Source organism: Excalfactoria chinensis, chromosome 2, assembly GCF_039878825.1.
Source record: "Excalfactoria chinensis isolate bCotChi1 chromosome 2, bCotChi1.hap2, whole genome shotgun sequence".
Taxonomy (NCBI): Eukaryota; Metazoa; Chordata; class Aves; order Galliformes; family Phasianidae; genus Excalfactoria; species Excalfactoria chinensis.
In genome coordinates, this window is record NC_092826.1 from 108,324,176 (window position 1) to 108,336,990 (window position 12,815).

At 42.7% G+C, this 12,815-nt stretch overlaps 1 protein-coding gene across 2 annotated transcripts in view; it reads right to left on the minus strand.

The window, feature by feature from the left end:
* SCRN1 (secernin 1) overlaps positions 1–12,177 on the minus strand; it is a 39,963-nt gene extending 27,786 nt beyond the window's left edge. Inside the window, exons 1-2 of one of the 2 annotated variants that reach the window (XM_072330670.1) lie at positions 12,037–12,177; positions 4,582–4,741 (exon numbers count right to left, since the gene is read on the minus strand). In XM_072330670.1, the coding sequence (XP_072186771.1) occupies positions 4,582–4,740 (159 nt within the window). In that variant the 5' untranslated portion in view covers position 4,741; positions 12,037–12,177. Of the gene's footprint in view, positions 1–4,581; positions 4,742–11,553; positions 12,017–12,036 lie in introns of those variants that run through there. The other variant, XM_072330671.1, reaches the window with a different exon arrangement.
* Between the last annotated feature and the right edge of the window lie 638 nt (positions 12,178–12,815).

Genomic DNA, 12,815 nt, shown 5'->3' on the forward strand with positions numbered 1-12,815 from the left:
GTGCATATATACAGACATACACACATACATATGTAGAAAGAGATGTATATACTTCTCTGAAAACTCAGATCAAGAGGAGTATCATCTAATTCCCCCCCAACCAAAGCAAAAAACCCCACACCAAATAGAACCCCCACATCTCTAAGGTGTTACTGTGCCAAAAACTTTTAGAGAACATGGAGTTCCTCCTACCCCACAGAGGGCTGGCTTTAAGCCCAGAAGACTGCTTAATACCAATTCACTAGAAAACTGTGCATATTCCACAATGCAATAGACTTTATTGTGGACTGTTCTTTGTAATTTCTTCACCCCATTTATCTCATAAGATATTGCATGCTATGAAGACAGAGACTGTATAGCTCTGTGTTCTATCAAAGCAAGCAACCATGACTATTTTTAAATAATGGGTAAAAAGGTAAATCAAAAAAAGGGAGGTTGAGATAAAAGAGGGAAAAAAGAACTAGAAAACTACACTACAAAAAATTGTTACCAGCCCAAGAACTCTTCAGAAGAAAGAAAATCACAGCAAAGTGTCAGGTTACAGGAGAACTAGTGAAATCTAGTCAGTAAGATCTACCCTAAAAATAAAACAGAGTTTTGCACCTCAAAACTCATACAACACAAATTCTCACTAATGCACAAGAAAATCCACAACTGAGAAAAGATAAAATACTTACTTGTAGTACAGGGATTCCAAATAGGGCCATATTTAAGGAAGCAATATTTTAACCTGCACGCACAAGTTTGCTATACTGCCCACTACAATGAGCAATGATCAGCATTTGCCATGGCAAAATAACAATGCAAAATGTGAACAAAGTTTGGAAAGGTTGTCAAACACACACACACAGAACAGACCATAATGAAAAGCCCCTTTGTTCGGGGTCTTGGGAACCTGCTGACATAGAGGGAAGGAATTATGCTGATGAGTTAGCTGCAGGGTTACTGGCTGGTTGGTTGTGCTGCAAAGATCTAACTTAAAATGACCTGCGGTATTCACTGAGCATCTATCTTCCCTTGTTTGAGATGCTGTCCATGCTGGCTGATAGCTTTGTAACAAAGCCTGCTAGATTGCTTTACAGCAATAAACTAACTGAACTACTATTCCATGTTGTTTTTGTTATATTGTACATTATCACAGTTGGAAAAATGAGCAGCACAGAACAAACAGGACATAGAGTTCTTGAGAGCCTTGACCTCTTAGAAGTTCAGAATATGAGTGACAGAGTCATGGAAAAGTATTCAAAATAGGATAGACATTGGAGTACACTACATGTAAAGAGTAGAATATAGCAAAAAGCAAGTCTATCATCCTTGCCCAATGACACTAAAGGACATGTATCTAGCATAAGAAGCCAATAAAAAAGGCACAGCTGTTCATTTAGGATTGAAGAAGAAAATACATGGATGAGAAAAAAATATTAGTTAAAGGCATGAAGGATTATCGACTTAGGAGATACGGTAGCATAAAACAGGTTAATCGTACTTTTCATGTCGTAAAACATGCATTTAACACTCTCATCCCAGTTCAATTAATTTTATAGAACACAAGAGAAAGAAAAGCTATAGCGACCCAAAGCAAAATCCCAATAAATGAACATTTTAAAGAAAAAGGTAATAATGATGTCAAAGACTACATCTAGAAGCTGTGAAATTCCCCTACACTCCCCATTTTAGCTTATTATCTCTGACAGCTCAATAAATTTGTTTGAAACGCAGACAGAGTCTTACATGGCTGCTACGTTAAAAATACGAAGCAACTGAATTCAAGCCCTCCAAAGCTTTTCTTAACTTTTAAAGGTTTAATTAACAATATACAGGAAATTAATGAGTTTGGCACAGGTTTTGCATATAGGTAAGTATGCATTCATCATGAGATAAGTGAAGCATTAGACACATTTCTGCATCAGGGAAATATACGTACTTTTTGGCTAATTAGCAAAAACTGAAGATAATGTTCCCCTTCTGATGTCATGAAGGGCTGGCATGCTTGAAATTGCAGTCTTCTTATTAATCAGAGTCCTTAAGTTTATACAACAGCAAAATCTAGAATCAAACCTAGCAGCCTGAAACTTTGACTGTAGAACTTAACCCACACAGTCATTCACAATTCCTACTAAATTATTATAAGGCTTTCTGGAAGACCTTTGAAGCGTCTGGTTTACAAAAAGACCAAAATCTAAAGAAAATTACACTCCAACATCAATATTTGTTAGACTCATTCATTTGATTGAACTTAATATACAAGGGCTGCTCCAAAAACAATGCCACCTCTTTAATTATGTCAGCCCACGGTGTCAAAGGTGGATGGTGGTAGGGCAGTAGAGGCTGAACCTTCCCACCAGTATTCCAGTCCATGTTGTTACCGTGTGATAGATGGCAGCTGAGGGGCAGCCTGAAAGAATGGCAGCTGACACAGAAGTGTGTATGAAGCAAAGGTATGTCGTGGAATTCCTCCCTACAGAAAAAAAATGCACCCTTTGACATTCAGTGGAGACACTGAACACTTATGGAGACAAAGAATGTCAGTACAGTGAGGTGGTGGGTGGTGCATTTCAGCAGTGGCAACAGCAACATGGAAGACAGGTCATGTTCCAGATGGCCATACAGATGTTTATGAGTGCTGTATGCAGGCTCTTGTTCATTGCTGGAGAAAACAAACAGCTAATGGTGGTGACTATGCTGAAAAACAGCATTTCATAGCTTAGAATTTGCTCTAAGTGTTATTGTGCTCTTGCTATCTGTTGTAGTTTCCATGAAAATAAATAGGAGGCATTACTTGTCTATAAAGGTAGGAAAATCACCTTGAACTGGCAAATAGAAACATGCTTAGGTCTATCTGAAAGAAACCAGCTGAAGGACTGTGCAAAGCCACCAGAGAATCTTTAGACCTCATAAAATAATTAAAACCAGTAACTGTTTTAACCTTACTCTAACACACATTAGTTTAAACGGCAAAAAGTCCCACACACACAATTAGTGCTGAGTGTGAAAAAGATGCAGCGCAAGTCATCACTTAACATTAATCCCAGAGCAACTGAAGATGGTCTTATTCTCTGCTAAGAGGAAACAGGAAGAATAGGTAAGCAGCTGGAGCCCACACATTTTGTAAGTCACAGTACTCTTAAGGTAATATAGAATTACACAACAGTACAGTCTAGCAGAGGCCAAAGTAACCACCTAATTAGGGCTTAAGCCCAAACTTCAGAAAAGTAAAATTACATAAAATTAAGGTATTAGTTCACTCCAGTCTCTTGTCTAATGCTGCATTTGCACCACTCTCCAACAAAGTTTACCCCCATAAAGGAAAAGGAAAGAAAGGAAGAGGAAGAGGAAGAGGAAGAGGAAGAGGAAGAGGAAGAGGAAGAGGAAGAGGAAGAGGAAGAGGAAGAGGAAGAGGAAGAGGAAGAGGAAGAGGAAGAGGAAGAGGAAGAGGAAGAGGAAGAGGAAGAGGAAGAGGAAGAGGAAGAGGAAGAGGAAGAGGAAGAGGAAGAGGAAAAAGGAAAAAGGAAAAAGGAAAAAGGAAAAAGGAAAAAGGAAAAAGGAAAAAGGAAAAAGGAAAAAGGAAAAAGGAAAAAGGAAAAAGGAAAAGGAAAGAGTTTCTATGATTTAAGGAGAAGGATAAGATACAGGGAGAAGACTCCAAAATAATCGAATACTCTAACAGTAAGCTCTTAAAATTATTCTCCTTTGAGGAGACAAAAGCTTTTTTCCTCCACATTAACACTTTCTTTTCATCTTCAGTTCTGTAATGAGAAGCTGTCTGAAAAACTACTTTGCAGTTTTTTTTTTCCCCTGTCTTATTGTCACACTTGTGCTCTGTTACTAGCACAGGTCTACTGCAGTGCGACTTAACGGCACTGCAGTAAGCAGCAGTTTGTGCTTTTCAAGAGGGGGTTGGGATTACTTGACATCCAAGATTAAACCATTACATGCAAGTAGCGAAACAAATCAGGAGAACATTAACTGCTGTAAAGACAAACAGCACCACATTCCCTAAAATTTGGAAGCGGTCCCACTTTGAAGACAGAATAACACTGGCACTGGTGTTAGGATCTCTTCTGGGAAAGTAACAGCTCTGATATCCATGAATGATCTGTAGGGATCGGTGATACCCTCCCTGTGAATCCCACCTAATATCTTCAACCTTCCGCACAGCCACAGTGATGGATGCAGGTCCTCTGTTCCAATGGCCACCCCCACTAATCCTTGTCTTTCCTTCTGCTGCCTCAGTCTCTCCATTTTGCCTTCAAACACACTTGCCCTTCCTCCTTTCCAGTTTGTTTTCCCCTTTCTTAACTTCCTCTCATATAGGCTACATAGCGCAGTTTTCTGAGATGTGAACAATTCAGCCTGTATGCTGAAAAAAGTGCAGGTCAGGGAAATTTCCTCAATTAAACAACAAAAATATTACATTCCAAATTTCACATGTAGAACTTTGAGAAACGTCATCATCCCGTACTCAAGAAAGGCTTGAATGAAGGGAACAAGGATTCCACAATCTGACAAGAAAACAAATATCATTCATTTGTTTTGATAATATTCATTTCTCATTGCCGGAATGTAACAGTTCACTCTTACCTCAACTTTACTTCCTGGATCATGAGTTGCAGCAGCAAAGTAGACAACCTCCTGTACTTCATCCCTAGGCCGTGCAGAGTTCTTTCCAAACACCACCAGCCCGTCTTTGGAACATGGGGGAAAGGCTACAAAGCAGTAACTCGGAGGAGCTTCGGTCATCCTAAAAAATAAAAAAGTTAAAACTGATGTTTGTCTAATTTGTAATTTCATACATTAAAGAAGCATTAACGCTACCGTGATTTGTTGGATCTAAGAGACATCATGTCTCCTCTAACTGTCAGTTGATTATGTAATGATAGTGGAAGATGATGGCAGCCCAGAGGCAGCTCATCTGGGTTTAATAAAAAGAACTGTAGCGATTTTCAGACATGTTTTACCCAGGCCTTGGGAAGGCATACATTGGAGAAAAGAAGACAAGATGACTGTACCTTAATGAACTATTTAGCCTCCATAGAAGGAAAGAAAATATTCTGCATCAGAGCTGCTTGGGAACATATGACCTAGATTGTATAGTGCTGACTCAGACAAGTGCAGATACACAGAGAATTTTAATTTACTCACTGCTCTCATGAAGCTCAATATTAAAAAATAATAAACTAAAAAAGAAAAGAGAGAGAGAAAGAGAGAGAGAGAAAACACACATTCCTGAGGGAGGACAGTGGTGTAAGTGGAAACAGAACAAAGATATAGCACAGTTATAACAACTGTCTGTCAATTTACCTACTCAGATCAGAGAGACTGAAGCACTAATGGCACTTCATTTCCTCTGTGGTTTGTCTGCATTGTTGCTCTTACCCAAAGCTAATTGATTGCAGTTTAGTTGTTTATGCAGGCTAATATGAATATTCTTTATAATGCTTGTATGGTAGCACAAACATTATAGGTGTTCTTAATGCCAGTTATTCACAAAGAAAAAAGAAAATGATTTCAGTACTACGACACCCCAGTAGCTTGTCTTGTGTACACTGCTATAACTGAGTTTCTCTCCCTTCATTGAACCTTGTGACACACACCAGAAGAAAAAGGTTCAGTGTTTGTTAAGAGAGCGCTCAACACCAATTCCTGAGATCGTTTCCCAGATCTTATCATCACATCAGAAATTTCCTCTTGCAAAAACAAAAGGATATATTCCTCTTCTCCTTCCATGATATCCTGAACAGGTAAAAACATATGCACATGTTTCAATACATCAGACACAAGCACCGCAATCAAAACTTCCCACAAAACAGCTACTAATTTCTTTGAAAGAATGTTCTGTGCATGGGGAGGGAGATGTGCAAAGCAGTTTTTGTAATGTGACATAGGTATTTTCTTTTAAATAGTACCATTTGAGAATGAGTTTTTCAGACAGAAAAGCAGGCTTCCAATGTTAAACCAAAGAAAGAATGCCTTTTGTGTAAAGGCCACAAAGAATTGCCATTCAGTGGGCTATGAAGAAAACACCTGAGTTGATCTATAAGCCATGAACAGGCCATACATATGCTCAACTTAAATAAATAAATCACCAAGAGACACTGTGCTAAAGGTGTCCCCTGTCAGCACAATGAGGGCTGACAAACTGTAGGGAACTCATGTAATCTTGTAATTTAGGTAAGGTCTTATACAAGAATAACCAGCCAGCTAAGATGAAATCTCACTACGTTACACTCACAAGCCCCTCTCTACAGGCAGAGTTTAGACCTCTTAGGAGGGCTGAGCAGCTACAAGCTGGAATGACTTCAGCTGGTAAAAATGCACCTGGTGGAGGACACCTTACTGGAGGACTTACTGACACAGCACACATTTTGAGCAGCTCATTGGAAAGCAAAGCTGCTTTCCAACAAACCCTAAGAGTCCACATCTACATTCAGATAAGTCACTGTTCAGAGCTCTAAGCCTGATTTCTGATGTTTTGCCAGACCAGCCAAAATCTTCAATAACTTGCAGGTTTACAGTAGATATCAGTAAGAAAAAGTTTTTATTTTTATTTTTTCCTATTCTAAACACAAAGTAAGCGGGTCTATTTGAATATATTGAGGCAACTGAATGACATGAGCCTTCTTTCTATGCTGCAGGATATTCTTCTGTTTACACACCAAATATAGGGCCAGGTATGCTTAAAAAGAAGCAAAGGAATATTTGAGGTATTCAAGGCAGGCTTTTATGTACCTCCAGACTAAGTAGTTCAGGAAAACAACTTATAATCTGTAGGTATCTAATGCCCTATAGAATCCTGAAGTCTTCCTTGGCATAAAATGGGGTCACTTTTATCTGTCAGGTTTTTTATTTGGTTCTATAAATTTACCAACAGTTACTGAAAGAAACAAAAAAACAAATTGCCATTTTGGTAACACTAAATATGAACACGGGAGTAAGCTACTTTGTAACACTCCATAACACATTACACTTCAGACGGGGCTGCATATAACAGTTAAACAACAGAAGCTAAATGTTACAGCCTTGTACTGACACACAATTATCCTAAAAGTCCCCACTGGGATCTTAAATTGTATTCCTAAAGAAGGAAGCCAGTGAGCAGTCAGCTACAACTTAAATCTACTCACTTTGCTTGGTAGCAGTTTATCCTAAAACCTCACTTGGTTAATTTTAAATACAAGGACAGCAGTTTCTCAAATACACCTTCAGCCCAAGTTTGTTCAGAACACCACTGATCTTCCTTCATCACGCAACTGAAGCAGTTTGTTAGCAGCTATGTATCTAAGCGGGAGGGTTTTACCTTCCTTCTTCCCTTTTCCTTAGTTCATCTTCAGATTGTCCTCATTCTCACGCATTTCACAGAATGGCAGAGGTTGACACACACCTTTGGGTCCATCTGTCCAACCCGTGCTACAGCAGGGACACCCAGAGCAGGGTGCCCAGGCCCACGTCCAGACAGCTTTTGGACATCTCCAAGGAGGAGACCTCAGTCTCTGTGCAGCCTGTGCCAGTGCTCATTCACCCATGCAGCACAGAAGTGTTTCTTGATGCTCAGATGCTGCCTTCTGTGTTTCACTTTGTGCCCTCTGAACCTTGTACTGGCACTGGGCACCACTGAAAACAGCAAGGCTCCATCCTCTTTACACCTTCCCCTGCATGTATTTGATGATACACCTCAGTCTCCTCTTCAGGCCCGGCTGTCCCAGCTCTCAGTCCCTCCTCACAAGAGAGATGCTCCCACCCCTTTACCACCCCGGCAACACAAGATGCTCTTCAACCAGCCGCAGATACTCTTCAAACATTTTCTGCTTGTCTTCAAGAGTTTGTTGATACAACTATTATGCTGTACAGGGTGAAGTCTAAACTCCCCTTAATGCCCCATTTTTCAAGTATGCTGGTGACTGCCCTTGATAATTTATTGTCATCTCCAGAAACGGTCCACATCTTTTCAAGCCCATACCCACAAACACAAGGCTGGGAGGGTCAGCACTATGGTTTCATCTCAGACCTTCACAGCAGTTTCAATAATCATATAGACTATTTTTCCCCTCTCTCACTTCTATAGTTTCTTTGAATTATAGTTGGTCTGGGACAAATGCTTTGGATACCAGGAATACAGAAGTTGATAAAACTTTTGCCGATAAGCTCTGAATGCTTTCTGGTTATGTCAGTGTTTTCTTTAACATTTATATTGCAAAAGGTATTTGAGCTGCCTCTAAACTCCAGAGAGCACATTAAACCTTTTACAAAGACATACAGTTTGTTTCTGTGTATAGAAGCATGACATTTCCTCACTGTATTTTGTGCTCTTACAAAACAGGAGCCCAGCTGCGCTAATACTTCTGAACTATTCAATAATGTTTAAAGATTCCGGTAAGTCTGTTTTCATTGCTACCAGAAAGGACAAGCCACCTAATCTGCAGCAAACTTCTGCAATTAAGAACTCAGAGGCAGCACCCAAACAACATTCCTCATATTTGGATTAACGGTCTCTCATTAGGAAGGAAAGAATATATCAAATGGGCCATATATCACGTCCTCTTACCTATCCCATGTTCATAATGAGGTGGCAGGAAGAAGGTCAGTCTCAGTTGTGAAAACTGTAGTTCAGCCATTGGTTTTGAACCAATACTTTAACCTTCATACTAAAATGCTTCCTGTGCCTGAGACAAGCTTGTCTTTCCATTACAAATCAAGTCTAGCATCTTATGCACAGAGACATGTGATCTCTGCATCCTGCAGAAAAGCAACGTTTCCAAAAACAGAAATGAAAAGCAAAATTCATTCAGCTTCAGGCACAGAACAAAGACAGCAATCTGAAAGGCACAATAATAATATTGTTCCCATCTTAGGGCACACTGAAAGCTTATCTATTTTAAATTGACAATTTGGACGGTTTTAAAGACTGACTTACCAGAAAAGGGGAAGGTTGCATTCATTAAGAAATTAGAAAAGCAGAGATTGTTCCTGAATATGAAGCACAAAACTGTGCCAGATTTGTGTGTTCCTGTGGTTTGGATGTTTCTTTATTAGTCTGTTTGACTCTTTCTTTACCACGCAAGAACAATGGCACAAATTTACCACTCAAAGGTGCCACATCCTACAGAACCGTAACTCAGCTCTGATAGTCTGTCTCTCCAGTTGTCTGCAAAGGTATCTAGGAGGAGTTAGCAGCAGCTGAGAAACCAAGCTCAACTTCTCTCTCTCAAGTCAGTCGCTCTCCTTGTACTAACATCATCAGAAGGAATTACTGCATTTTGGAGGATATGAGCAAAACCTCAGATTTCTAGCCAGAGGTTTGGGACGGCCATTTCTTCCAATAGCTTCACTCTTCTTACTTATAAGATGCAGCAGTTCCCTACGCGGGCATAAAATCTAGCTGCATTTCAAAGCTTTCCCACAGAGCACACTCCCTTCAGTCATTTTACTGAACAAACACATCATAGGCCTGAAAGGAACTGAAAATATTTCTCCTGTCATATGTGGTGAAAAACTGGGATGATCCCGCAGACCGCTGCTAGATTTTTTTTTATATCTATGTAGCAAATTAGATACTGGCACAACTCTTCAGCATTTACAGTCTTAACATAAGGTAAGATTTCAGCCATTTAGAAAGTTTGCAGTCCCCCTGACCAACCAGTTCTATTTTCATTGTCTGATAAGCCCTCAACCATCCTGTCACAGCAGACATCTTTCAAAAGCAAATGGGATCTTATTTTTTGCCTCAAGTAGTTCACATTACATTGATGAAAACTAGTTCTATTTAAAAACAAATTAGGGTCAGCCATCCAGAAGACAACAGATTTCAATCTCATTTCCATTACAGGCTGTGCACGAAGGGAAAATTCATTATTTATACCACCAGCTCTTCACTGAGTGGATGTCAGTGCACTTAATTAAGTCTCCAAGCAGACATAGAACTATATTCCTTTTGTAGCTGCTATTCCAAGCCTGAGACCTTGGGTCATATTTGAGCCTCTTCTTTTGGTAGGGAAGGATTTGTTTTCTTGCACAAGTTCTCAGCTTCTGCCTCTTGGGCAGGGACTGTAGTCAGGACTTACTGGCATCCAAAGTATCTTTGCACAGCACAGAAGCTCATTGTGAGACGGTGTTACTGCTGCACAGGGTAGTTCTCCATCTTTATACAATCCAGTTGTGCTGTTCAGTGAAGTCCTGATCTGGCACAGGAAGGAATGCCCACCTCCACACAGAACTGCCTGATGTGCACTGACTGGCAGTCCTTTCAAATTAGCAGCACCGTGGTGTTAACAAGAGGTAAAGTAAAAAGCATCCAAGTGCCTTGTCGGAAGCCTCATTTTTGATTAAAATGTAACTAAATACAAGAGTAAATGTTGCAATGCTAGCAACTGAGTCTGTGAAAGTTACCACATAATAAAATACCTTGTGGCAGAAGCCAGCCACCTGGATACCTTAGAGTGACAGGCACGGACCCCAGTTCCATTCCATTTCTCAGTTTACTGACTTTACATGAAGACAAAGCTAGTACACAACAGGGACAGCGTCCAGTTCCACAAACCTTTCAGTCCATAACGAACAAGGGAATTCTCACTGGAAGCTTCTAGCACTAACTAGCACACCTTCCCACATGCAATCTGTGTGGTTGACTTTTGAAGAGAGGGTGGATGGAACAAATCAGTACCTCTACCAAAAATACACTCAGCAAGAGTAAGCAAATGCAATTTAAACCGTGCCCTACTGTAGTAGGAAAACAAAGGTTATAAATATCTTCCAAAAGGATCTCAAACTTCAAGCACCAGAAATGCTGTTTTGGACAACATAAACCCTACTCGTGTTAATGAAGGATTTCTTTCCATCCACCACATTTGCTTCAGTATCACATGCATGTTTTCAGGCTGTCCACACAAACCCTGGGACCTAAACTGCTTGGGAAAGTTTACTGCACCTGATTTGAGATGAATCAAGGTTGAAATCCCATGTTCACAGAGACCAAATTCCTAAATACATACGACAGGGTTTGTTCTGAGGTTTCTGCTCGTTTGCTTGGAGGGTTCAGGGTGCATGTTATGAACAGAACCGCATGCTTAGTGGTGCTTTAAATCCATAAATCTATAGCATCTTTTAGACCAACAGCATGAACGGTAAAGGCCTATAATGGATGCAACTTCTCACAGGTTCACGTACTTATTACCTCCTGAACTGCTGAGTAAATCTAACATACACAATCAGCTTGCATCACAGTATTTACCCACTCTACTGCAAAACAAGCTCTTCTCCAAGACAACTACAGTGAAAGTTCCACGTTTTACACGTTTGAACCGCTCAACCAAAGCTCTAAGGAATTTTTTCACACTGATGGATTTACACATATGCTCACTCACAGGCTCGGGGCCTAATAAAGCTCCCCTCTGCTTGGCATGCTGCTGTAAGAAAACCTTTTTCTGCTCCCTTCTTATCGGAACCGGAGAAAACGACTTCATTTAAGGCAGGTCAATCAGAGAGCAGCATAAATCAAGAGCTCAGCTTTGTAGACACCGCACGGAGCCGTTTGTGCAAGCGAAAGCATCGCGCACCCACCTGAGAGCAGCAGCGCCTGGAAACGGCACCGGGGCGGCCACATTCCAAGGTGACTACGCGAAAAGGCACCTTCAGATAACGGGGGGGAGGGGGGACGGGGGGGAGAGTGGTGGGGGAGGAGGTGGAAGAGGAACAGGGGAGACGGCAAGCACCGCTCGCTTAAAAAGCAGAAGGGAAACAGCCAGCAGAGAGGGCAGCCCGAGGAAAGCGGACACCGGAGAGCCCTGCCATCAACCGGAGGGCGAGGGGACAGCGGGGTGGCGAGGGGTGGCCGAGGCAGCCATGTTCCGCAGCCCCGCGGCAGGTGCTCGGAGCCGCCGAGGAACGGGCCCCGGTGAACCGCGGTGGGCTGGGTGTAAGCGGGCTCTATGTAAGCGGGCCCGCCGCCTCCATCCCTCCCAGCCGCCGCGCCCAGCAGCTCGCTGCCCACCACCGCCCCGCTCCATCGAGCGCTGCCCGCGGCGATCCCGCACCGCTACGCACCTGGCGCTGCGCTCCCCTCAGCCTGGCGCTGGCGGCGGCCCCTGCCGGTCTCCCCCCTCCCCTGCGTGCGCAGCCGCCTCCCGAACCGCTCCGCGCGGCGAGTCCCGGCCGCTGCGGCTCTGCGGAGGACGCGGTGGTTGTGCGGCCCCGCGGCGGTCTCGGCTCCGCTCCTCGCTGTCCCGCGGCCAGGCCCGGCGGCTCCGTCCTCTGCACCGGCTCTGTGATAACGGCGGTCTGCCCACGCCCCCGTGTGAGGGAGCGCAGCGGCTCCTCGCGGCCGCCGCCGAGGGGGTCCCACCGACGGCACGGAGGGGCCACGAAAATGATGCTTGGAAGAGGGATGTGGCACCCCTCCAGTAGCTGAACATGCCAGCTCCACGGCCTTGAGCATCCATCCCTCTGAGGCCCAATACAGGGCACAGCCTGCCTCATCCTCAGCACAGGGATCAGATATCTTGCCCTATCTGCCAAACCAGCCCCAACTGAGGCAGTAGGAGCCCCATTGCTCCACCAAAGCCATCTCCAGCCTGGACGTTCAGTGTGCAGAAGAGGCTGCTGTGTCTGGTAGGAGGATGGAAGGGTTGGAAGGAAGCGGGAAAGAAGGACAGAAAGACAAGGATGAACCTAATGGCAGGGGAAAAAAAAGAGCATTATCAACTAGAGCTTTCCAGCCAACGAGCGGAAAGAAGCAAAGATGCAAAGCTGGTGTAGCAGTGTAGAATCTGGTGAAGGCACAGAAAATATAGAAATTTATAGGTGAGCTTTATGCCCAAGACTAA